This window comes from Hetaerina americana, unplaced genomic scaffold (assembly GCF_022747635.1).
Source record: "Hetaerina americana unplaced genomic scaffold, ioHetAmer1.1.p SCAF_1, whole genome shotgun sequence".
Lineage (NCBI taxonomy): Eukaryota > Metazoa > Arthropoda > Insecta > Odonata > Calopterygidae > Hetaerina > Hetaerina americana.
In genome coordinates this window covers 46355129-46382857 of record NW_027286069.1, presented here as the reverse complement: position 1 = coordinate 46382857, position 27729 = coordinate 46355129, and the positions used below count along the sequence as shown (strand labels likewise).

At 35.5% G+C, this 27729-nt stretch overlaps 1 protein-coding gene across 6 annotated transcripts; it reads right to left on the bottom strand.

The window, feature by feature from the left end:
* Positions 1–989: 989 nt before the first annotated feature.
* On the bottom strand, positions 990–27708 carry Wwox (WW domain-containing oxidoreductase). Of its 6 annotated transcripts, XM_071589345.1 has the most exons (11): positions 21727–22068; positions 21422–21587; positions 16906–17017; positions 16706–16770; positions 16356–16592; positions 12654–12882; positions 10245–10329; positions 7928–8028; positions 6134–6233; positions 1479–1649; positions 990–1345 (listed from the first exon to the last, which is right to left on the bottom strand). In XM_071589345.1, the coding sequence occupies exons 3-11, from the start codon at positions 16998–17000 to the stop codon at positions 1142–1144; spliced, it is 1287 nt and encodes a 428-aa protein (XP_071445446.1). In that variant the 5' UTR covers positions 17001–17017; positions 21422–21587; positions 21727–22068; the 3' UTR covers positions 990–1141. The 6 variants fall into 6 exon arrangements, with proteins under 6 accessions (XP_071445446.1, XP_071445432.1, XP_071445470.1 ...); XM_071589331.1 differs by lacking the exons at positions 21422–21587; positions 21727–22068 and adding an exon at positions 27656–27708 and having other exon boundaries at positions 16906–17026; XM_071589369.1 differs by lacking the exons at positions 21422–21587; positions 21727–22068 and adding an exon at positions 27656–27679.
* Positions 27709–27729: the final 21 nt, after the last annotated feature.

Below are 27729 nucleotides of genomic sequence, written 5' to 3'. Positions count from 1 at the left end.
TTAAAATGTAACTAGATCATACAGCATCGTGGTCCATCATAGGCACTACAATTGTCCAGATATTGGTATAACTTTTTGAAGTTTCACAATGCTATAGAAAATATAGTCTCATATGTAAAAACGTTAGGTTTTATTATTACAAGCATGTTCCCCATTAAAACTGAAAGGTCTCTTTTAACACATACATATACACATTTCACTTGCTTCTTAGGAATAAACTTGATTATGCTTCCCCAAATGATAAAGAAATACATATGTATCTAAATTTTGTTGAAAGTTCAAGATGGATTACTAAGGTACTTATTCATTACGAAAAAGGGATTTTATCTGAGAGGGAAAGTGATACTTCATAAGTAGCCTTGTTTAGGAGAAAACAATTTGGATAGTCTGGCAAGGAGGAGGAATGTACAAGACTTAGGCCGGTATTGATAATCATCTCCCAGCTTTGGGAGACTCTCAAAGAGTAGGCTACATAACATTTTCTACGACTTTTGACGGGAGAAGTTCTTCAGGAAAACCAGGTGCTGGGATGTCACATGGTATTTTTAACTGAGACCCCTTAAAATTACCCAGAGATGGGAGGCAATTATAAATATGGGTGCCAAAGTAGCATCATTGCTTAGTTCATGCAGTAAATGGAATGAACTTCGATGTACCAATATTCTGTATCAGGAATAATAAGTTCTCTCTATTAAATACTACAGGACTAGTTTGCATGCACAGCTTGCCTCTCTGGGTGTGTATACACTGTACAATAAAATAGCAGGTGAAGTTGGCAATTTTAGTAAATTAACTAAGTTACTTCATACTCTGAAGGAATGCAACAAACCTCAATGATTGTGCTTGTTGAAATTTTGGTCATCTCTGTAATTATTTTGTTTGGAAGATGATAAATAAATAAATAGGATTCTCTCCGTGTTGTTGAGAGAAAATATTACCTTATACATATTTTTTATTATAGTGTAGATAGCTAAGCAAAACAATGCCCATAAATGAAAGATTTTTATTTAACAAAAAATAATTTAAAAACATTGAATATTCACAAATATACACAGATATTATATAAAAGACCTTGGACATGTAAAGTTATAAAAATAACAGTACATTCCAATTCAGGGAATTGTAAAATTGGTACCTTCAATTAAGAATCTCCTAAGCCACATGCTCCCTTTCCCATGATCTTCTCCACCATTTCTACACTAATCTCCCATAAGCGAGAGGCTAATACTGCATCCTGAGCTGCAGTGCTAGGTGGACAACAGCAACAATTGTTGAAATACAAACCACCCACTCCCTCAAGGTCAGGTGAAACTGCACAATAAATTGAAGTACTGGCTGCTTGTTGCTAAAAATAAATAATGAAGTCATTTTTCTTGCATAGAGAATTTGATTTAAAACTAACATATTGTTAAATCATGAGTACATCAAAGACAGTTAGATAAAATTGTAGCGGGTTGATTATTGTACAGTGAACTTACCAAAGATTTTGTGAAAGGTCGAACAAGGGCAAAAAGAAGCCTATAAAACCACCATGATTTGCTAAGGTTTGAATAAACCATGTTTCCTGGGTGTAAAGAGTTAGTAAAAACTCCTCTCTTTCCAGGACCCCATCTCCGAAAGAGCTCAGCGGCAAACAGCACATTGCACAACTAAAAGCATAACAGAAAAATTATTTCTTTTTCATCATTTTCAAAACACATAACTATATTCTAAGCATTTATATATTTGTCCAGGAATCTCAATAACAAGGCATAAAAGACATAACAAGTACACACAAGGTTAAGGAATGCATTCCAAAACACAGCGTCACTTATGTGGTACTACACACTGAGGTGAGAAATATATATCTTTTGAACTCTAAACAAGGTAGAATAATGGACAAATTAATAGGCACTTGACATATTGATATGAACAGTCAAAAACACATGAACAGAATAAGAGTCTGACCTGTAATATTTTCAATTTCTTTTGTGTTATAAGTTGATGACAATCTACAATAAGTAGTATTTAGATTTGATTTACCTCTTGTGGAGTAGTTATGGATATTAGATATTAATTGGTATGTTTCTATATTGACTTTCACATGAATAAGAGCCTTAAAGATATATATATATAAACTAAATACAGTCATGATTCTGTATCTAATAAAAAAAGGTTAGCAGGAATCATGTAGTGGTATATTAGCAAGAGCGCGAATAGCTCTCTTTTGTAGTAGCAAAATTTGTTTAACATGTGGGGGATGACCCCATAACTCAATACTATAATTCAAATGACATTGAAAGAAGGCATGGTAAAGTGTTAAACGATACTCATTGGAAATGAGAAAGTTGAGCTTTCTTAACATTTAAACAGCTTTAATCAGTTTATTACAGGTCGGACTGATGTGAGTCTCCCAGTTAAGTTTTGTATCAATATAAATTCCTAATATTTAAACAGTTTCAACATCAGTTATTTTTTATTTAAGACTGCACACAATTCCCAGTTAAGTTTTGTATCAATATAAATTCCTAATATATTAACAGTTTCAACATCAGTTATTTTTGATTTAAGACTGCACACAATATGCTGTTTTGTTAGTATTTAAATGTAAATGATTAACATCAAACCATTCCTTAGCCTGTCTTTGCGTAGCGCTAGATCGTACCTTTGCATCTTCTAGATGTTGACATTTTTCCACAAAAGTAGTTTCGTAAGCAAATAAAACAAATGTAGGTTTCATGTAACAGGGCAAATCATTAATCATGACGATGAAAAGTATTGGGCCAAGCACAGAGCCCTGTGGTACACCACATTTTACTTTAACAGCTGTAGATCGACAGCCATCAAGTTCAACCAATTGGTAGCGATCATCCAAATATGACTTCATTAGTTTCAGTGTAATTCCCTTAATACCATAATATTCTAGCTTTGTTAATAATATTGAATGGTTAACACAGTTGAAAGCCTTACTAAGATCACATAGTGTTACAGAGACTGACTCCTCTTCAAATGCATTAATGATATAATTAACTATGGACTCTACTGCCAAAATTGTAGATTTCCCAGATCGAAAGCCATACTGTGATTTGGAAGAGAGATTATTTTACTCAAAAAAATTACAAATTTGATCTTTCATAATAGCTTCAAAAATTTTACCACAATCTGGGACTATGGAAATGGGGCGATAGTTAGCTTAATCATCTTAATCACCTTTCTTAGAGACAGGTACTGCTTTCGAATATTTTAGAGCAGTTGGAAAATCTCCTGTCTCAAAACATAATTTGACTAACATAGCTAACGGTTCTGCAATGAACACGATAATGTCTTATATTAGGGAATTAGAAAGACCATATATATCCTTACAGTTAGATTTTTTAAATTTTTTAACAGTTGATATAATATCAAATGGAGTAACAAAATTCCATTTAAAAATTTAAATTATTCGGAGGAAGATTTTGCAGCAAACTGCCAATATTGGCAGCATCAACGTTTCGAGAGAACAAATTGTTTTCAACAGCTTTTAAGAAAGAATTATTTACAGCATCTGGGGTGAAAGGAAGATTTTCTTTTCCATTTCCATGACCAACTTCTTCATTGATTACTCTCCATGCTGCCTTTTGTTTATTTTTTGCATTCAATATAAAATCCTTATAAGCTTTACTTTTTGCACACCTAACTGAATTATAATAATCTCTTTTGTATTTCAAGTAAGCCTCTTTGTCATGCAGGCTTCCACTGGTCTTGTAAGAGTGATAGTAACTAAGTAAATCATTTCTAAGAGCTAATAATTCCCCAGTATAACAGAGATTATTTTTATTTTTAGTGGGGATAGATTTTAGTATTTTTTTAGGAAAGCATTGTTCAGAAATGTCTAGGAAATTACCTAAAAAACTTGAAAAACATGTTTGTTCTCCGGAGTCTGTGCAAATACCATGCCAATTGATACAAGATAGAAGCAGTAGGAAACTCTCTAAACCTTCTCTTCTTACGGGCCTCATGATAATGGTTTTACTTCTATTTGAGAATATATTTTGGGTTTCAATGCACTCTGTTAAAAGTTACTGTTGTGGCATCTCCTGCAGTTTCTTTGATATTTTGGGTTATTTGAGTATTTAAAGTGAAGCTTATACCTTGATGGTCAGATAGGAGATAGTCAATAACACTTATACTGTACAGTTCAGGAACATAATTGATAATTACATTATCTCGGCAGGCAGACCATCAAGTAGGCTGTTTGTTCGCCAAGTATGAATCATATGAAAGCAAAAGATTTTCAAGAACCTGACAGTAGCTAGTTTTTAGTGTTATGTCAATGTTGAGATCTCCACAAATTATAATATTGGCTTTCAGAGCCAAGAATAGGGATAGCACTAGTTCCAGTGGACTGCAGAAATGATCAAATACACCATTAGGGGAGCGATACACAGAAGCAATGATCAGATTAAGGTCCTTCAACATGATCGCAGATACTTCGAAGTGCAATTCCAGACAGAATTTGTCCAAGTCAATTACTTTGAAGGGCATACCTTTCAAGACATAAATACAGGTACTACCGTTAATAATTTGGTAAGCCTAGAAGAGATGGCTATTCAGTAAAACTCCCACAAAATTTGCATATCATAGAAAAATGATATATTTGAATGGGTTGCAGAATCAAAGTATGGCAAATATCAATGAACCAATGCCCCTTTAATATTCTTGTCACAAAAGTATAACAGCTGTGAAATGAAAAATATGCTTTGGTATCTGAAACTAACTCATTATATCTTGGAAGAAAATTGATATATAACAAAAATAAATTTAGGTCTAAGATTGACCGCTAAGGAAGTCCTTAGGCAATGATTTTGCCAGCAGATAGATACATATTTACAGGACTTACTAGTGATTAAGGCATATTGGCCTCTATTCTGTAGGTATAAGTTAATGCATTCTACATCAATTCCTTGGATTCACAAATAACCGAGTTTATGCATTACAGTGCAAAAATTTCAGAGAGTAAAAATGATTCACCTTGACTGGAATTCGAAACCAGATTCCCCAAATGTCTGGCTGAGTGCTTCAGCTAGTTAAGCTATCAAGAAATCCTCTTATACTCGGAAATTTTGAGGGCTTTAAAGATGTTGAGACAAAATACCAAGAATACAATGCCACAGGCATTAGTAGTTGTGCACGATGTGCCACAGTCCACAAGGTTAAAGCCAACTTTAAACACTAAGATCTACAAATGACTGCGCCATTGTATGTATGGTATTTTGTCACAACATCTTGCTCCTTAAAAGCCCCCAAATTTTGGCGTGTAAGAGGATGCCTTGATAGCAGCTTAACTGGCTAAAGCACTCAGCTGTACATCAAGGGATCCAGGTTCAAATCCCACTCAAGGGGAATGATTTTTACACTCTGAAACTGTTGCATTGTAATGCATATTAGAGGATGAATTCATCAAAAAGTTACTCTCGCAGCATCTCCTGCAGTTTCTGGGAAGTGAGTTTATGCATGGATAATTGGCATTGGACAGAATCAAATGGTTTCAAAAGTCGAAGTATATACCTTAAGATTTAGTCAGCTTCCTCGATTGAACCCATTTCGAGAAGTAAACAAGAGATAGCTGGCCTCAATTAAAAAAGATAACTGCTTAAGGAATACTTTCTCGACAATTTTATGGAATTAGTTTGGAACAGATGTAGGATGAAATTAATTCAAGTCATGTTAGCTGCTTTTATTTTTGTAAAAGGGAATGATTGTTTCCCAGAGCAGATAGAAATGTATGAAGCCTCACAGATTATTTATATGAGAAACAGGAGTGGTTAATGCATTAGTAAAAAGTAAAGATATAAATGGGAATTTCATTGTTGCCTATATTACATATGAACCCTGGATTTTGTACTTTAACTCAAGATTGGTGAAGGTAGACAAAAAGAAGTTACAGTGGATAATAGGAAAGTTGGTGGCATAGTCTGGGAAAGTAGGATTAAGGGTATTAAAATAAAGAGTAGAAAAAATTACAAGGCATTCTGCCACATCAGCTTAACTCACAAGTGCCATTAAATCTTGATCAGTAATTGGAGGAAAATGATGATTAATTCACTATCCTTCATTTTTCATGAAATATATTATCAGCTTTTTCCAACTTTTCTTTGATTACATATTTACTAACCTTAGAGTCACCATATGCAGACATTCCAGAAGTATACTGAGAAGGAACAGAGGGTGAAAGCCTTTCACAGCTTATATTATCAGCGGTGATAGAAGAAAACCTGGAAGCAAAGAAACTCAATTAAATATTAATCTTAACTCCAAGCAACAATTTTATTTTTCTGGTGATTATTATTTTATATTGCTCCTTAACAGCTCCTAAACTAGATCTGTAAAAAGAAAATAGAACAGCATGGACATGAGACAATAGTCGAGAGCAGTGACCATCTTAACAGAATGCCATATGGCAATGTTCTACAACCATCAGGACCTGTGTTTCACACTGTGAAACTGTACACTGCACTTCTGTGTCCATGAGCATGGAAATTGTTGCAATTCGGTTATATTTAACTATGGACCAAAGGGTCGAGCTGAGATGTAACATGAAATTTTACATCAAATTTGGAAAACTACATGATTGAGGCTTTTGAAATGATCAAACAAGTTAATGGCAATGATCTGGAAAAGATGCTTTGAGTGGCATCCATGTTTCAAGAGGGTGAGAACATCTATGGAGGATAAGGAGAGGACAGGGGGGTAATCTATTGGCACAAATTCCAAAAATTTAAAAAAATTAATTTAGGCAGTGGAAAGAAATAATATACATATTAAGTATCTTACTCAGTATTAATAATTTATTAAAAGTAATTACTTAGTATGTGTAATTTTACTTAGTATTTCTTTTCTATACCCAAACGGATGGAATTTCACAAAGCTAATGCTTCTAAATTCAAAATTAGGCAGCTAGTGTCTGAGGTTCACAGATTACTAGAGCTTAGAAGACCATGTAATTGAATTATCTTATTAGCAGCTGACATTTTTTTTGCAGACATTGCAAATAACCATTTCATGTAAAAATTATGAAAGCCATAAATGCATTAAACTGAATATGTGAGTATATTTTGTGGGATTCTGCATCATATAGAATGTTTTTCAAAGTTACACAGATTTTTGCTTTTTTAAGTTCTTAAGGCTTAAGTACTTAAAAATCACATTAGTTACCCTTATTGACCATAGGCTATTTTACCCTATGGACTATAATGATTCATGAGTAGGATTGCAATACATATATGCACTTAACAGAAATAAATATATTCATTTACACACAAAAAAATATTTAAAAGATATTATAAAACTAATGTTAGAGGCCATGCACTGTGTGAATTTAGCCTATATTTCAGCTGCATCAGTTTGCATTAGGCTAGTTTAGATATATTACATACTTTAATATTATTACTTTTTACTTTTAAATGCTATGCAATATCTCACAAAAACCTATGATGCACACAGACATTACTCTAAAATAATTAAAATGTGTCCAGGAGACCATAAAATAGAAATTTCCACAAAAATTCCTCGGGTAATGATTCCATAAAACAATAATTCTTACTTGTATCCAAGTAGAAGGTAAGAAAAGATGGCCTCTACATAGAGAATGGCAATGCTACAGCAAGAAGGAACAATAAACTAGAATTTGTGAAGGAGAAACACTACAGAAAAGGATAAGAAGTGAGGTACAGATGTAAGCCAAGAATTTTGAAAATAAATTAACCATAAAACTGAAGCCAGATAAGCATAAAAATGAATTCATCTTCGTAGGATGCAGAAATTAAATAATGGACTCTTATACATAACTCTACATAATATTAATAGACTTTCAAAGGACTCAACTGTGAGAATATTAATCTGAAAATAAAAGGAAACTGTGAAGACTCATTAGCTGAAAAAGCCAAGCACTGCGATGAACCCTACATACCTATGGGATTCTGAGGACACAACCACAACTCTTGATGGTGCAGCCAACATAAGTGGTTCCTCCAAGAGAAGAGTTAGGTAAAATTGCCCCAAATGGTTCACCTAAAACAGAAAATATCCAAATAATAAATGACAACAAATTTAGGAACACAGCAATGATGATTTCAAGGATTAGTTTCAACTTTGGAGACAAAATTTATTTTAAAAATATTTATTATGTACTTCTCCAGCATCTGAAAATAGAAACTGGAATTCTGTGGGGAAATAGGCAAACACTTATGTAGTGCCTTTCTCATAAATCTCACTTATCAAGGTGAAAAACTATTACAAAAAATACTTTATTACACAAAGGATACTAATAGGCAACAACTTGAGAGACCAGTGTTCTTCAACAGTAAAATTCCTGGGGATTCACTTGTGTGAGGATCCTGACCGCTTACATCAATCATCATTCTAACAAACTCTTTAAAGGTTTCATTCAATTGAATATTTATTTATTTTCAATTCTTTCCAATGTTACCCCAATTGTTTGTAGTAAATTTACACTTTGAAATTGCTGCATTCTAAAAAAGCTAGTTCAAATAAGCTCCATTGACACTTTAAAAATGGTTTAATATGCTAATATTCACTCACATATCTCATTTGGTATAATTTTCTGGGGTAATTCAAGGTCTACCTCTAGAGCATTCACATTCAAATTTTAATTGAAGTCATTTTAGGGGCATCCGTTAGATCTCCAAGCAGGCCATTACTTGAGCATCTTAAAATCCTTCCTCTCTGTTGTATATACACAGATCCTACACTGCTGTTACTCTAGATTTTGTTTTTAACTTGGGTATTTTACAAATGCAATATGTTGTAAGCAGTTGTTTGAATCAGTTGCTGCAGTGCATGTGTTGCTAGAAATGGAAAAAATTGAATATTGTGCAGTGATAAAATTCTTCATAAAAGAAGGAATTATGTCAATCTAAAATTCATTCAAGGATTGTAAATTTTTGGGGAGGCAACCGACAGCTCAGGTCATTTGGACCATGGGGGATGGACAGGAAAGGATGAAGGGTGGAGAGAAACCTGGCGTCGGCATTAGCGTACTCTTTACGAAAGGCGCCAAGTGGTCCACAACATAACGTCCCATCCAACGGACGGCGTACTCACTCAAAATGCCCACTCCACAAAGCACCTCAAGTAGGGATCGAGATACCTCTGAAAAATATTCAACACCGCCATGATTTGAACCCGGGCCCTCTGGGTGGGAAGCCAGTACGTTAGCCCCCGCACCATCTCGATCCCCCTTACAGGTTCTAATACTACAATAAACCTACAGTGCAAACAGCAAATAAAAATGCACATTAAACGGGGGAGAAAAATGCACCCTGAAGTGATTTTTGACACCTGTTACAGAACCAAAATTTTAGTTTTAAGCCAAGGGAAGTCAATATGCCTTCATAAACTTTTAAAAATTATGTATACTTCTGGGAATTTTGACTTCCATTTAAATAATAAATTATTTCCACAGCAGAGGTAACATTTGATCCATTTCTCGTAGTTGTGCTAGCAATTTAGTGGAATGTGACAAATTATTTAAAAAATAGAATAAAACATGAGTATATAATAAAATTGTATCATAATTAAAAACAATGAATAAAAATGATAAAATTGACCCATTACTCAAGTTTTCAAACCTATATTTCAAAAAATTACTCTGGGGCTGGTATTTTACTTAATTTTGGTCATTGAATATCAGTAAATGCTTGCTACTAATCATGACCATATTCAATCAACAGAAAAGGTATCGACAGACAATATAGTGGGATAATTCAGAGAACTGCAGGATATGTCACAACACTTACCTCAGCACAATCACCCAGTGATGTGCATGCAAATAAGAGTGTGCACTAAAATTCTGGCATTTTTAACAGAGTGGGTAGTAAAATCATTAAAAATTAATGTTTGGCCATTTCACAATTTAATAAGATTTTATATCATGTTCATCAAATTAAATAATTCATACATTTGTGGAAATTAGTCAAAAATCACTAAAATTTCAAACTGATGGGTACCTATGCCTATTCGGATTTGAAATGCCACACCTAAAATTCTTTTGCGCAATTTTTTTTTATTTTTCAGCCCACTCTAATTAATATGTCCATAAAATTAATGCCTCTTTTCCACTAATAACTTGATTGGAATATTTGTAAAATACCCCTGGCTAAATATTGTTTAAGTCTGGACAAAAATCTTTCTTTCCTCGCCCTTATGTTATCTTGACATATATGTGATAATATTCATAGCATGCAAAATCACTCCATTCCTTTCACCTGAAAGTGAGCTTCATAGCCATCATCAGTCAGGGTGAATCCCAGCCCAAACACTCCAGCATTCAGTATAAGCGTATCCAAGGTTCTAGGGAGGAAAAGAAATGATCAAAGATTTATTAATCCACTATGCCATCAAATGATGATTGGTTGGTTGAAAATGCTATCCTTCTTGAGAGCCCACACCAAGTAAAATAGATCTTGACCATTCCACTCCATATCCAATCACTTTTCCACTAATATAGGTATAAATAACTACCATATAGCATCAAAGACAGCTGACAAGGCCTTTATCCATCCCACAGAAAACATATGCCCCTTCATTAATTTTTCTATAACTTCAAATTCCATAAATATCATACCCTGACTTCCAGTCAACTCATTAGTAGTGAACTCTAATTCAAAGGGTACCAATATGTATCTTTCCCAGACAAACAATTCTGCACTGCAAACTAATATATCAAATTGCTACTTTGGATACCTATGCTATTTAATGCATTTTAAAATAATTACAATTTTTCAGCAAGTGGACCTTCTAAAACTATCACCTCATCTTTGTTTTCAAGCACCCCTACTGAAGCAGATAACCCATTCGTGAAATAAAACTCTGAAGGTTAATTTAAATGGTTACCATGATCTCATCTATGAAGTGGATCACTCAAAAAATTCCACATAACATTTCCTTTTATAATATGAACCTCACTAGGATTTCTATTTATTCCTGGTTATCAAAATCTCGCTTTCACAGGTTTTTCAAACCAAAACTCAGGTTTCCAACCATATTTTATTAACTTTAACTCGTTTTCATTATGAATTTCCTGCTTGTTAGAGTGAGTAAGAACAGAGTGCAGAGCTTAAATCCGGACAAATTTCAATTTGGATTTACCGCCATTCGTAGTTCCACTAGAGGTTGCCATTGGCATTCTTGAAAGCTATAGGCAATTAGTTAACTGTCATAACCTCAAAATAGCAGACATAATATGTACAAGTACAGAGTACAATCAAAGAGCTGCTATTATCGAAAGTGTTCGCGCTGGGCATTATATTTCAAAATAGTTCGATTCTTCAGGTACCCCAGATCAACTGTTTACGATATTGTGGCTAATTATAATGCTTCGGAAAAGTCTGGGGAAGGTTTTGCTAACCTACTGAGGAAACCTCATTCAAGGAAATGCATGTTTGTCCGGATTTAAGCGCTGCACTCTGTGCATCCTCGGGCATGGAAACTCAATGCCCTTTCTATCTCACAATCAAGCATGCCTGATCCAAAGCTATCTCCATTAAAGTCATTTTTTTTTCTGCATCTAACTTTGGTGACCTGATATCTTAAGCCTAACCTTTATATATCCATTTAATGTCTCTTGAATCTTTCCTAGTTAAATTAGTCAGTATAATTAAACCCTGTCTCCAGCAGAAGTCTATTGCTTTCTCCCTACAATCACTTCTCATTCCTAAAATGTAGTCCCCAACACCATGACACCATCTCTTCCTACACCTACAATTGCATTCCATTTCCCTATTGCTATCAAATGCTTCCTTCCAGGAACACCCACAATTATTTCCTCTAATTGATAGTATATCCTATTGATTTTTTCCTCCTTATGATTACTTGTTGACATATACTCATAGACCTGAATAATGATTAAGTTTGCTGCCTCAGCTTTTACTTCAATTAATAATATTCTATCACTCACCTGCTCTATGTTTACTACTCACATTTCTACCTTTTAGTTCAATACTAATGCCACCCCTGAAGTGGCTCTCTTCCCTTATGTTCAATATTTTTCTATAATTCAATCCAGTAATCCCCGCAATCCTTCTTTCTCACCTTGCACAACCATAAAACATCAATATTTCCTCTCTCCACCTCCTGCTTTAAAGTTTCCAATTTCACAGTCCTCAACATTGCCGCAGCATTTCAAGCCTCAATACTGTTTCAGTCCTGTACTGTGTCTTCTTCTCTGGTGCTACAGTTGATTCCACTTTGTAAGGATTTCATGTGATGATGATCACAGAAGCCTTACCTCTACCATTGATGGGCACAATATACAGGAGGCTGCCTTTTGTCTGGCTCCGATCTTTCAACCTAACTGGCATGGGCGACCTACTAGGAGCAATTATCATTGCTCCCTTCAGCTAAGTTCTAAAGGGTCATCAGAAGGCACTTGCCATAACACTACATCACAATTATAGTCCATGGGGACGGTCTCATAATATCTATATTTTAAAGACACATCAGAATTGGAGAGATAAATTAGAAAATTAACAAAACCATTGATTATAGCATAAAAAGTTGAGTACTGATGATGGTGTTAGTAAGTATATAGTAGTCCAACAGGAATATGATGGAATGACAGTAAATTAAAATAACAATAACAACCCATATTTTAACAGTTACAGTTCATACTTTACCTATGCTTAAGCTTGAAATTGGTGACAAATGTCTTCACAGAATGTAGTTTGGACAAATCCATCTCCATTACTTCAATATCAGCTTTAACTACGTGGGAGCCATTGACATTACCCATTCCTTTTGCCTCCTCGCGAATAGACGTGGCTGCCTTTTCCCCCTCAATCACTCGGCGACAAGCCATAATGACAGCACAACCATGTAAAGCCAATGATCTTGCAGTTTCAAAACCTTACAAAATACAAATAATTACATTGAATTTAAAGCATCAGAAAAATTGATAGGCAATTCTAATGGCATTAACCTTAGTTCCCTCCCCACAAATGAAAACCTTGATGTGGTGGAAGAGCTAATGTAGGTTAATGACCCTAAGAACTCTGCAGGTGGGAACAATGACAATTTCTCCAGGTAAGTACATCGAGATAGGTTGAAGGTTAGGTAACAGACAAAAGGTAATTCATACAGCATCTGTTTTCTTCCTCAGTGAGGTAGCTGGAAAAATATCTATTCTACAAGGTGCGTCTTCTTTAAGTGGTGGTATCACATTTAAAACATAATTGAGGAAGGACACAGGTTTCACATTAAAAATGCAATTGAGGGAGGACACAAGAAACCATCTCAATTATTTTTCCCGTAAAATTATGATGGATATATTTGCGCAAGTCCTGGTGACTATGGGACAGCACACTGGTGCAGGTGTCATACCTGGCAGCAGGTGAGGTTAGGCTTATATATGGGTGATTTTGAGAAAAGAGAATGTATTTTATGTACAGGCACACACAATTAAGTAGGAGATGGACAGAAGAAACTGACATGCTTGGGCTGTATTAGGTGAGATTGAAGGAAAAATAGGATTATTAATGTGATAAAAATCACAGTTAACAACCTTAAGTTTGGTTTGATAGGTAAGCATAGAGCTCACCTAGTAATAAGCCCAACAGAGCATGCAAAATTCACACATCGGGGTAGGGAGGCCAATTACTTCCCCTGTGCCACCCATGGGTTCCTATGAAGAGCTGGCACATGAAAAATGATACCATTTAAGGGAAGCTGAGGGTGCCCAGAGCAAAGCCTGAGAATCAAACATGGGCCCTTTGGTCAGTAATCCACCACTCTACCTGCTGGACTACCACAACCCGATTGGAGTGATAGATGTAGAGTAATACGCAGTGAAAGGGAAGAGATTAGGCGGCAGTGGGACTAAACAATGCTGTAGGAAAAATATTGGTGCACATGGAGCAGGTTAGCAACAGTATATTATTATTGGGGATAAAAGCAAATCCAATGAATTTGGTTCTTATTTAGGTTTACAGGTTCACAATCATACATAGGAAGAAATAGAAAATGTGCAAATGAGGAAATTACTGCAAGTATTTCTGGAGGAAATCACTTGGGTGTGATTTGGAATTGAAATGCAGTAGGGGATGAAAGAAGAGATAGGAGCGAGATAAGGGGAGTATGGTTTAGGAATAAGGGATCACCATGGGAAGAAATAGTTTTGCAGAATAAATATCTTAACTTTAATTAACACATCACCACTGGAAAAATAGACACACATGAAAAAAAGTCAGTAGAATCATTAAACTTAGATTTAGGAACTGAATGATTGATTTGCAATTTTTCAGGGGCAGATTCAGCTCAGAACATAATGCTCATAAAGTCATATTCAAGAAGATAAAAATGGAAATAAGTAAAAGAAAATGGAACACTAAAGCTTTAGCTAGAGTGATTAAGAAGTTGTTAATGAAATTCAGGAGTAAGACGAGGGGATGGATGCAATAGAGAAATATAGGCATTATCGTAATGATAGATTTGCAAAAGGGACAAATTAAAAGAAAAGGGGTGAGGAAGTCATGAATTACAGAAGAGGTGGCCAGGAAGATAGGTGAGAGAGGGAAATGAACAATATACACGCTGAATGAGGAAGGAAAAGTTGAGAAATCTAAATAACAAGCTAAGACAAGAAACTAATAGGGGAAAAAGTAAGTATTATAAAAGAAAATTTGGTTTTCATAATTCAATTACCAGTGCTTTGAAACTTTACAATACTTAATAAAATTAGTGATATTCCATTATTAATTTCAATCCGAAGATAAAATTAGATTATATATTGCACATGAAGGTGCTGACTCAAATCATTTCAACTAATGTTGTGCGTACATATATTATGCCTACTATTTTTTTACCAAATTTTTTTAGTGTTTTGAATTGATGTTAATCAGGTTGCATTCAGCATAAGTTATAATTTATGATTTGTAACTTATGGCTTTGTTTAACTTGTGTTGTTTTTATGAAAACAATTTTGTATCATTGTGCATTTTGAAAGTGGGCAATTTTCTGAAAATAAATATGATTATTATTGGGAAACTTTTACAAAACCACAGTCACAAAGTGTCACATGACCCAAGTTTCAATGCATTAGTATCATCAGGTACTGCAAAGTAAACAGATACCCTCTTTAATACTCAACAAGGAAGGGATGAAAAAGTGAGGGGAAGAAATTAAGGAGAGGAGAGGCTCTACTATGAAAAATTGCAAGGATATAAGTATTTACTAACAATGATCACTTCAGGGTCATCAACTCCCCTTCAAATTTCTATTCACTCTAGTGTATTTAGCTCAGGCCATTTGTAAAAGGTAAAGGCTCAGGTCAAAGGTAAAATATATACATTAAAGTTACCGCTGTGGTCACAGTTTCAAAGGTTTTTGTCAAATTGTCATGTGACTTTTCATCTGTGGTTCTGTAAAAGTTTCCAAATGATAAATTGTGATGGATTATCACCAATATTCAAAGGAGTGAGTTTTATTTATTATTATTTATTTATTATTTCAATTAACCTTTAACCCTCACTAAATTCCATAGCAAAATGCTGAGAAGAGTTTTTGATTTGAAGATTCGGAGACAAGATTTGTTTCTAACAACAGAATGAAAAATCAATCTTTGAACAAATATTAAATTATGAATATACATCTTCACAAGTAAGGATCCCTTAACAGCATTATTCTTACCGTAGAGGATGAGGCAGGAATGTAGCTCCACCATTATACCCTTAAAATATAATCCCTCCCAATCCTCAGTTGGTGCTTAACTCTTAATGAGGTAATGATTAAAAAACTATGAGTGCCTAATTTAGATATTATATTATCATTTTTCATTTTCTTTTCAGATTTGGAGTTGGATTTTCCATGGATGACAACTACATGAACAAGCAATGTTATTTATCAAAGAATAATAACTGTTTAGAACATTCTCTAGGGGAACACCCACCACCAACCACAAAATTAATGTTTAACCAAGTATCCCTTAGCTGGTTACGACAATCTCTAGTGAGATAATCAAGCCAATCTGATATTTATTATTATGCTTGATGTGCCTTATATGTACCATGAATTTCATAATCTGGTCTTTAATATTTTTAGTTCAACACAGGACAAATGCAGTCATCCCAGTTTTAGATTTATCTATCTACTGATGATTGAAAGATTTTAATAAATAATAACCATAATGCTAACATTGACATAAGAATAATGGTAATAACAAAATAAAAACATTACTGCAAAAAGTTTACAATACAGAGACAAGGAGAAGCTATGCACTACACATTTGATCCAAAATAGCTGGGCACATCAACAACCATGTGAAAATAGGGTCAATTCAAGGAAACCATCATCATTGTGTAAGGATAACTATAAATAATATTCACCTATTCCACAATTAGCCCCAGTCACAATTGCTACTTTCCCAACAAGGAGTCTGCCATGCAGAATTTGTAGGGCTGATGTTGATGCATCAAAACGCTGTCGAAAGTCTCCTGGGTGTTCTTTTTCTTCAGAAGCAAATGCCAAACGAGGGTCAGAATATGTTGTTCGTCGGTTAACATGGTCAACAAAAAGAATCCGCCCATCTTCACCCACTGTCCTCTCCCAACCAGGTGGAAGATCTATAAATACATGCTTGCATGAAATTTTGCTCAGAAATATACTTCAAGGTTGCTGAATGGGAATATCTTTACATATTCAGGAAATTATTATCTTTGTATTACAATTTTTTTACCTCCAGAAACAACCTTTTTCTTTCCAGTCCTAGGGTGATGCCACTGTGTACCTTTTGTGGAATGGCTGAAATATAGAGATAATTTATAATGAAGTATCAACCTTAGAAAAAGATGGCACTGCTGTGCAACCAAGTAAACTGCACAATAGCATAACTTAAATCCTAAATTAATACAAGGCATTAGCATAGTATGGACTTACTTAACATAGTACACACTACCATCTGTAGTAGCTCTCTCCTCCCACCCAGGAGGTAATTCATCTTCACTGTCTGAATCTGGGATAATGGCTGCCATCTGGGCAAATGAAGCAACTGATGAATCTAAAAAACAAAAATTTTATAATTAAAATTACCATAAAGAGAGAGAAGTGACACAGTTTGTAACTGACACATTTTCATTTCATTGTTATCATTCTAACAGGTAAATAAATTTATGTATATAATCTATGCAAAAGGAAAGCATAGGAGGGTTTTAATGCTTAACATTACTCAATTGTACATTCAGAAGAGTTTTGGAGGTTGAAATACCTTTTACCCATAATAAGAAAAATACTTTTAAAATTCTCTCAATGAATTATGCATTCAAATCAAAAATTACTAAAATAGGAATATAGAAATGCTCTTCAGCATGAGAACTTAATTGAGTCCAAACTAAGGCCCAAGGCCAGTGATTTCATCAGGGTCCCTAGCTAAAAGAATCAATCTAATTAAGTTCGCAGGGGTGGATAGTGTTACTTTCTGGAACTTCTTCATGATGAGGGAGAAAGAAAATATTTTACATTTTCCACAGGATATACATTTATTTGCAACCAGATTCAATACAAAGTATCATCATCTGGCAATCATACTATGTATTCAGCTGGTTATGTAACACTGAAGATGGGTTGGGAGGGATAATTTGGATGTTAGGAGCTGAATCATCCACTTTCACCCTTCCAGCCTGCCTCCAGCTTGCGATGTTAAACCAAGAAAAAGAGGAATTCATGGTCTAACGCATAAACATATTCAACTTTAAATTACACAAAATGATGAAGTCATAAATGTATTCATAAAAATATAATGAGAATTGAACTGCCGTTTACACCTTTTAAAAATTATTCTACCATTTCCTGCTATAGACCATGGGTTAGCAGTTATGTTATAACCAGTAAAAATTGATCACATCTCATAATCTTACACACATAAAGACATTATCCCACATCACATGACTGACAGCAACATCTCAATTTACACACAGACTTTTTTTAATCTAATTGATTAATATATAATGTGTGGTGTGACCTGATTATTTCTCATCAACAAACAAGGATATAATAAACTACTAGTTGGGAATGATGGGATAGGTCAGGAAAGGCAAGGTGGGAAGATACTGACACACTTCCCCTCCTTTACAGCATAAATAATTCTGAGGTCATACAATATAGAATTAGAATATAAACCAGACATGAATTATTGAGGTCACCAAATGGAAAAGCTGAATTACTGTGCATTTCTGAAGTTGAACGAGTTAAATAAAGGACAATCAGAGGTGTAGAGAACACCAGAGGGATTCTTGACAAAAAAGGAATTAGAAACCCATAAATTAAATGTGACAGAGATGACTATGAAAGTGAGATTCTAAGGGCATGGAAGAATCTAAACATATTTAGGGATTTACAGAAAATCAAACATGCAATTCATCATCATGAAGTGTTATTACTTCTGGCAAGTCCCTGGTGCCCTTTATAGTCTTCTAAAGCCATCTCTTTCAAGTTTCTGTATCCCTCCCATACTTTCAGCTCATTCAACAACATTTCTTCTCCTCCATTCTATCCAGGTCCTCATAACAACTCTACATAACATATTCAGGTCCTCCTCACTGACTTAGAAAGGGACCAATCCAATTTTAACAATTCATCGATCTCATCCACAGGTCCAAATCCATCTTGTTCATAAACAACATTCCATAGTATTTACTCCTAACCTTCCCACACTTTTACCACATTTTCAAAGTACTTAAATGTCTCAATCTTCTCAATTTCTATTCCATCTAACTCAAGACCTGTCCTCTCCTTATCCCTTATCCACATAGTCTTTCCTTGACTCACCCTCAGTCCATATATATTGCAACCCTTGCATACATTTTTATAATTTCTTTCAGGATTTTGTTTCCCTTAAAAATTCTGCTCCTATCTCATCCACTAATATCATCTTCATTTCATACCTCAGAAACTATTATTTCAAAAACAAATTCACCATCTTCCTTTACATGTCCTCTTTTTTTTCTCCAGGTTTACTATCCTTGTTACACAGCTCTTCAACAAACTCTTGCCATATTTTCAATGCTTCCACTTCCAATAGTTCCTTTCGTTCCCTCCTTCCTCTGTATACTTATTCTTTTATTTCCTGTTGTTCCTCATCTAGTAACAAAGTCCCTAATCTTCTTCCATGCCAGCCCAATCTCTTTCTTTCTATTGCATTGTTCATGAAGTCATTTCTCTCTTTTGACTGTTCTGTACATCCTTCGATAATTGTCATCTTTGCAGGTCTCCTCCTTAATTACATTTTTATAATTATATAATCTGTCACTAAAAGTTCTCTTTCCCCACACCTCTTGCATAGCCATAAGTTTCTCTATTTCAATAGGAATGTTTTCTTTCCCTCTTGTCCAATTGTTGACAGCTATTTTACTACCCCCTCCCCCTCTTTTGTTCTTTCCTATAAAATTTTCTATCCAAAAATGGTCCATCCTATTTCTTCCATTTTACCTATAATCCAACCTCCTTCTTGCCATAAATACTTCTTCATAAATTCCTCATGTCATAAATATTCTCTTTAGTTTGATGCTCAACTCTGCCATCAACAAAAAATTATTGTTTCCTTTATTGGCTTCCAGCAAGCCACATGATTTTAACGCATTTCTGTACCAATGTTCCATCAAAATGTAGTAATATTGATACACCCAGGAGCCTCCCATGAAAGTAATTAGTTTTATACACCATGTTTCTACTGTTATTAACTTATTTTCCTTAGATAACTCTGAAATCCTCTCTAACTTTCATTTCTTATGCCCATCCCATTTTTCCTCTTTCAGTCATTCACCATGAGTACCAGATAGCACACTGCACAATACCGCATTAATACACCTGTTTTAAATGATAACTATGCATCCCTTCCTGTGTACTTAAGTATGTATTATAAAGTGTACGTTTACATTACTTTCATAATTCAATGTTTAGCCAAGGTTTACTAGCTTACTGCGTCATATCTTGTCCAAGTTCATTTCAAGCTAATTAATGGAATTAAAACTTTCAGCCCTGATTTCCAAAGTCCGTCAATCAATAAAACTTGAAGTAATAGTATAATGTGAATTGTTAATTCCAGATGTTCAAGTATGATACCTACTCTGTTTCCTTTCAGAAGCTAAATTTCCCCAAAGCATTATACAAGCCAGCATAATGCTAAATCCGAGGAAATCTGCAAACTTTTGTCTTAATACTTTGTCACAAGTAAGAATTAATGCACAATGGTGAAAAAATTTGTCTGGATTAATTTGTAACCTCTAAGTATATAATGACACCTTTATATATCTATTACTTATTAGTCACTGTGGCTAGTACATACGCAGATGATTGATCATTCAGGTGTTACTGGAATGCATTGGATATTTTTAGATCTGTACACATTTTTAATCAAATATTCTTGGGGTTTATATTTTAGGGTTTAGTTATTATTTCATGCATCGCCTGACATTTTTTATGTATATATTCATTTTTTCCTTTGTGCCAACCTAATTAGGAGATATGATGGTGTTAACAGCGAGGATATTTTTGTACCACTGATCTGCATTGTCATGTTCAGTTGACTCCACGAGAAATAATACTAAATAAAATTAAATGTAGTGTTTTTTCTCACTTCACAGAGTACTCATATTTGGTAATTGGGAAGTTATATTTAAGGGCCAATTCTCATTATGCTTGATGAGAATGGAATACCATTGGCTTTTATGCAAGTGTCACATATGTATTACAAGGCCATAATCGGAGTGGCTACTTCAACTTCAAGAGTAATCAGTCAGAAAAACTGCAATCATAACAAGTCTTCTAAGTGGAAAATAAGGAAATACATGAACAGTTTGTGTTATTCCTTTGCTCACTGTAATCAGAGAGAATGCTATTTAAATGTGTTACCAAATTCCTTAACCTGTTCACTTAACTAGTACAGAGCTGGTCCCAGGTTTCACAGCCCAACTCACTTCGTGAGTTTTCACCGTAAATTATGAAGCTTTAAATGTTCATGTTCGTTTATTCTTCAACTACAATGTAACACCTTGAATTACTTTGAGGGGATACAGTAGTTCAGTGGGTACAGCCCTGTGCTAATAACCTAAGGGCCCAGGTTCAATTCTAGGAGACACCTCAGGGCACCTTCAGCTTCACCCAAGCTGTGTGATATTTCAGATGATATTCTGCATTCTGCAGTGAAAACCGACAGCAGCAGGAGAGAAGATGCAGGAGAAGAAGACCAAATTAGTTAGAATAGGAACTTGGAATGTTCGGACAATGTTGAGAACAGGAATATTAGAGAATATCAAGCGAGAGATGGAAGGATAGCGGGGATTACTGAAGTAATAATTATATGAAGCATGATCATAAAGTAAGGGCCGTTTGGCCACAGGAAAAAATATACTCATATGAAACACATTTTATTGGCACTTTTAGATAGCTACAAACCTACTTCACTTCTCTACATAATCGCCGTTCACTTCTAAGCCAGCTTTTCGTAACCCAGCAACAGCTTCTTTAACCCCTCTGTATAGAAGCTCGCCGCCAGAGAGTTGAACCAATTGACAACGCCATTCTTGGAGTTCCTCTTCAGTTTCAAAACGTTGTCCACTGAGCCACTGTTTCAAGTGAAAGAAGAGGAAGTAGTTGCTAGGTGCAAGGTCAGGACTGTACCGTGGGGATGGGGGGCCCAAAAACTCTCATCCACTGGACTTTCTTTGCTCTTTGCGGTGGTCAGTGAGCATTTTCGTTACCCACCTTGCACTCAATTTGTGGTATCCGAGGTTTTCCGTGACAATATTGTACACAGTAGTGCATCCAAGTAGAGGAAATTGTTCAGTTTTTGTTCCACTTGCAAAACAATTTCATCGGTCAGAATACTGGGCCTGACACTTTGCTCTTTGTCATGGACATGTCTTTGTCCATTTTTACAATCACGGCAGCATTTTCTAACCTTTCCTTCACTCATAACTGTATGTCCATAAACTAGGCATAACTCCCGATGAATTTCAGCAGCTGACAATCCTTTTGCATACAAGTATTGTACGACAGAAAGCACATCACAGTTGGCGGGATCAACGATTGTTGCAGACTTCGTTGTTTGCATGCACGGACAAGCAAACGACTTCTGAGACAAAACAAAAGCTGCTATAGCTTCTCAATGAATCAGTAGATGGCACTGCAGGAGTAAAACTGTTTTCTGAAGCGCCAATATTTAAATATAAGCAAACAGCCCTTACTTTATGAATATGCCTCGTAGAATAATATACAGCGGCAAGGACAAGAGCCAATGAGGGGTTGCCATAATATTGAATAAAGAGGTAGGAAGATGCATAGTAAACATAGAACAAGCATCAGATAGAATATTGCCAGTAGCGATAAAAGCAGACCGACAAACTTGTTCAGGCATTCATGCCACCAAGCAACCATAAGGAGGAAGAAGCCGATACGATATACGAACAGTTAAGAGGACATAATCGCATGTGTTCCAGCAGGGAAACATTTGATAGTGATGGGGGATTGGAATGCAACAATAGACAAAGGAAGAGATGGTGATGACGTGGGAGACTACGGTTTAGGTACAAGAAATGAATGCCGGGAGAAAACAATTGAGTTCTGTACAAGACAGGGGTTAGTCATCACCAACACTTTGTTTAGACACCACAAAAGATGCAGGTATACATGGAAAATGCCAGGTGACTCAGAAACTATCAGTTAGATTATATTCTTGTTAGACACAGGTTCAGGAGCCGATGCGGACTATGACCACAATTTAGTTGCTATGAAGTGTAGAGTCCGTTTCAAAAAGATAAGACGGGTGGCAGTTTGGAAATGGAATGTAGAAGCATTAAATGGATTGACAAGGAAGGAGTATCAGCAGGCTGTAGAGAAGCCCATGGATGACTGTAAAGAGTTGAGTACTATTGAAGAACAATCGGAAAGTATCAAAAACGAGATATCGGAAGCCGCAGGAGAAACTATGGGAATTGCTAATGGGAAAAGGACAAGGAAACCATGGATCACAAATGAGATGATTAGAAAGATAGATGAGAGAAGATAATGGACGAATATAAACACAAAGTTAGGCAAAAGAAAGCACAGAGTTGAATAATAAACTGAGGCGGGTAACAAATAAAGCAAAAGAGCATGGTGGAAGACACAGTGCGAGGATATGGAAAGTTTGCAGAGGAGGGGTGAAATTGGGGTGATGAAAATAGCTTAAGTCTAGGCATACTAGACGATGAGATAGAAAGGGCATTAAGGGAGATGAAACTATATAAGGCCGTGGTGGTGGATAACATTCCCGCAGAACTATTGAAATGTTAACGAAAATGTGGGAGGAAGAGGCTATATCGGCTGATATGTAGTATTTATGAGGAAGGAATCTGGCCAGAAGACTTTGTGAGATCAGTTTCAGTTCCTATTCCAAAAAAGGTAAAGATTCCATCATGTGAGGACTACAGGACAATAAGTTTGATATCCCACGCAGCTAAAGTTGTTCTAAGGATCATAAACAAAAGGATAGAGAGTAGGGCAAATGATAACTTAGGGGATGATCAGTTTGGGTTTAGGAAGGGGAGAGGTACTCGTGATGCCATTGCAGTAATGAGATTATTAATCGAGAGGAATATAGAACACAATCAGGAGGTATTTGCATGTTTTGTAGATTTCGAAAAAGCATTTGATAGAGTGAATTGGGAAAAACTAATGAGTATATTGCAGAAAGTAAGAATATTTTGGAGGGAAAGGAGGGTAAACTGTAACCTGTACAGGTCTCAGACTGCACAGGTGCGAGTGGGGAACGGGAAGTCCAGATGGGCAGTGTTAGGAAGAGGTGTAAGGCAGGGTTGCTCATTATCACCGTTGCTGTTCAACATTTATGCAGAGGAAATGATTAAAGGGCATGGGAAGAACTGGAGGTAGGAACAAAAGTGGGCGGGGAATTAGTAAAATCAGTTAGGTTTGCTGATGACCAAGCTTTAGTTTGTCAGTTAGCCAAGGGATTGCAAGCATTGCTGAGTGAATTGGAAATTCAGTGCGACAGGTATGGGATGAGAATTAATATTAACAAAACAAAGGTTATGCGATTTTCTAGAGAGAAAAAGGCTAAGCTAAACATTAAAATAGCAGGGCAAAAACTAGAGCAGGTAGAACAGTTTACGTATCTCGAAAGTGTTTTGGACCAACATGGTCAAGGTAATAGGGATGTAAGGAGAAGAATTGCGCTAGGCAAAGAGGCTTTCACTAAGAGGAGGGAGTTGATGACAGGAATATTAGGTAAGGATGTTAAGAAAAGACTTATAAAAACTTTGATATGGAGCATGGCTATGTACGGAGGAGAAACGTGGTCTCTGAAGCAGGATGATAGGAGTAGATTGGAGGCTTTTGAAATGTGAGTTTATTGGGAGAAATCTTAAGGAGGCAGGAAAAATGGATGAAGGGCATATTGATCGGCAGTGAGATGTTGAAGACTGCAATAGAGGGGAGAACGTTAGGCAAACAAAGAAAGGGCAGAAACAGGATTGGGATGTTAGACGGAATGAAGGGAGGAAGAAAGTACTCAGAAATGAAGAGGGACTTGATATAGAGTAGGTTGCTGGATTGTGTTTTGTTAGGAGTCACAAAATAGTTAAATATTATATGACTGTTATTATTATTATGTTGTTGTTATTATGTTCATCCAAAACCTATATGAACCAGTAGATTACATAAAAAAAATCTGCATTAAAGATCTTCCTGGGAAACCACAGGAGGCATAGAGAAAAGACCTGCATCCCCCACACAATCATGCTAATTTCAGACACTGATGGGCCTAGCTTTGGCTGAACTCCACCTTCACTTGTCAAACTAACCATCAGATTGGATATACTATTTTGAATCTTATGAAATAATTTTATGCCAATTTCAGCTTGGCCTGTTCGTAACGTAGTTTTTTCTGAGGAAAGAAAAGGCAGTATGAATCCTGCAGTTTGGCAAAACTGTTTTTACCTGAGAATTTTGTCAAAATGGTAGGCACTGCACATTTAATTATGAATACTTATCGCATGTTCTTCTTCTTTATAAAAACATTTACATGCCACCGTTTTTTTTGTTTTTAATAATGTGACTTAACTCATGGTAAGTGGTGTAAAGACATTGAAATGATTTCAATGCTTTCTTAAATATCAGTAAAACGGATATAAATTGCTCATTTGAGTAGTGGAGAGAGATAAGCTATATTTTATAAACAGCACATGGTCAGTTTAGGAACTTTCAGAATTTTTTAAGATCACTGAATATATTATTTCAATAATAGGACAATATAACTTTAAGGATTAAATCATTGAAAAAATGTTTTTGAGACTCAAAAAACCAAGAAAGTGTGAATCTCAACATACATGTACATTAGTTGCTATAAATAATCCGTTTAAGAAAGAAAAGAAACGTTTAAGAAAGAGAGCGGCTGAATTTGAGCGGTTCAACCTTCATTGTGTCATCTTCTGTTTTTATTTTCAAGTAACATGATAACAAACAACAGTTTCAGGCTTCACTTTGGGGAATTCCTTCATCATGAGGGTGGAAAAAGAGACTTTGCACTTCCACATAAAGATTTAATACTTCACTCGACTATGATTTTGGTGCTGCACATCATCATCAGGTGACATACATGAAAAAATTTTCAACTTATGTAGCCTGGCTCCAAGAGGGGAGGAAGTTAGGGAGAGGGGGGTAAGTTGAGTACTGGTGAAGCAACCTATCAGTGGGCTAGGGGAGGGGAGAGTGAATGTTTTTGATGAATACATTCACGAAACCATGGCCGTGGGTAGTATTACTCTTTTATGTGGTAGTACAAAGTTCCTTTTTCTACCCTCAACATGCTAACTGTTAGACTGCACTTACTGTAAAATTATTTAGGGTAATACCATTTTGCAGTTACAAATTTGCGTTAACTAATAAGTTTCCATGAACAACTCAGCAACATGCTTATGATATAACATAGCTATTAAAATTCCGTTTTTGTCGTATGCATTAACACCTGCCACGAGGCGGCCTGGAACTACACAAGAATGCATAGCCAGTCATTTTGGGGACAATTGAGGGATTGGGTTGGTGACCCTTAAGTACAATAATAATTTATTGATGGTTCTGCCGACGTCTGGGGAATAGGTCTTGTCAATATTATTACAAAATACACATACGTGGAGTACTTGTTACAAAAAGCGTATATCTACAACTTCTTCCAGATTTAAAGGCACATTTTGTTACTTCTGGAAACAAGATGTCTAACGGTGGTATAGTACACATGAAAATTAAAGGCCCACAATGTGAACATGCAACAACATACGTAGTTTATTGTGACATGTGGGAGAGCAATGTTGGTCTCTTGAGTTTTGCCTATGGACCATGATGATTTAAAATTTCCATTATGAATGTGAATTAAATTCAAACTATATGGCAAAAGAAAGTCTGTTTTGCTAATTTATCTAAAATTGGCGAAACAACGTTGAAACTACGTAAGGAAATATAAATCACAGAATCTACTGCTTATTTGATTGATGCCAGACTATACAGGCCTGTACGGAGAACTACCGCCGAGAGTATCATGTATTCATCTCAGAAGTCTTTCGGACTAACCATGATTACGGAGCAAATGTTATTGTAGGTGCGATATCCGAAGGTCATTACTGTAGGAGACATTCACACGATCCCTTACCAAAATGTTAATGTATTCCTTGGGGTTCTTACTGGTACAGGTTGAGCGGTTCAATTTTATCTGTATTTATATCGCATTGTTATTTCTAAAGTCCGTGCAAATATGCCAAATTCATTTTCATATACACAATACCCCTCAAGTCGCCATAAGGACGTGGGCTAGTGAGTCATAACTGCACTTATTTGGGTTTAAGACATATTTGCCCACATACACGCGTATGTACATTATACAAAAATGGATCTTTATATGAAACGTTTACAAATATTCCGTTGCTTGAGTTCGATTTTGTTGTGTATCGTCAAAGGGAAGAATGACTACCTGAGATTGTGACGATGTCCCCTCTTTATCTTTTTTCCCGGTGGCAACTCTACCAATGCAATTTGCGGCCGTAATTATTCCTTGGGTGTTGTGAACTTTCCTTTGTCTTAAACTGGCCTGCTCTCTTCGTGAATCTTGTCGAAAGTTTCATGTTGTCGCTACTATTCGTAGGTTCGAGTCAGTGTTAAGTCGTTTAACTAAAATTAACATTAAGAAAATTAGTATGTTCTCTTCAAAAGTGTTATCACCTACCTCAAAAAATGCACTACTTCGTTATGAAATAGGTAAACAGCAAGTATTAAAGCTTAAGCAGCTGCGCTTCAGACCAAAATCGATCACGCTATCGATTCTGACCGAATATCGCTAGAAAAACTTTTATTTAGATTTTTGGTTTAACCATTTTTGTCATCTATAGGTCTTAGAATAATTTTTTGTTTTTTTTCTACATTTATTTCAAATAAAACCACTATTATTAACTGTTCGCTCATGTAGTTCAGAAACTCGAAAAAATATAGCATGATCCGTGAGCCCATGAGTTATATTCTGGCGTAATCGGCATATAGTTTGTGCGATACCAGTTATTTGAGAGTAGGAATTTATAATTTATATGAAAATTTCATGACTGATGATAGCGCATTCAATCGCTTTAAATAATGTGGTTTTTTACTACATTACCTTAGCCCTTATCATCTCTTTGTGTGTTATCAAGATCGTCGCGTATGGCGCCATGACCGCTAAGCGACTGTCCT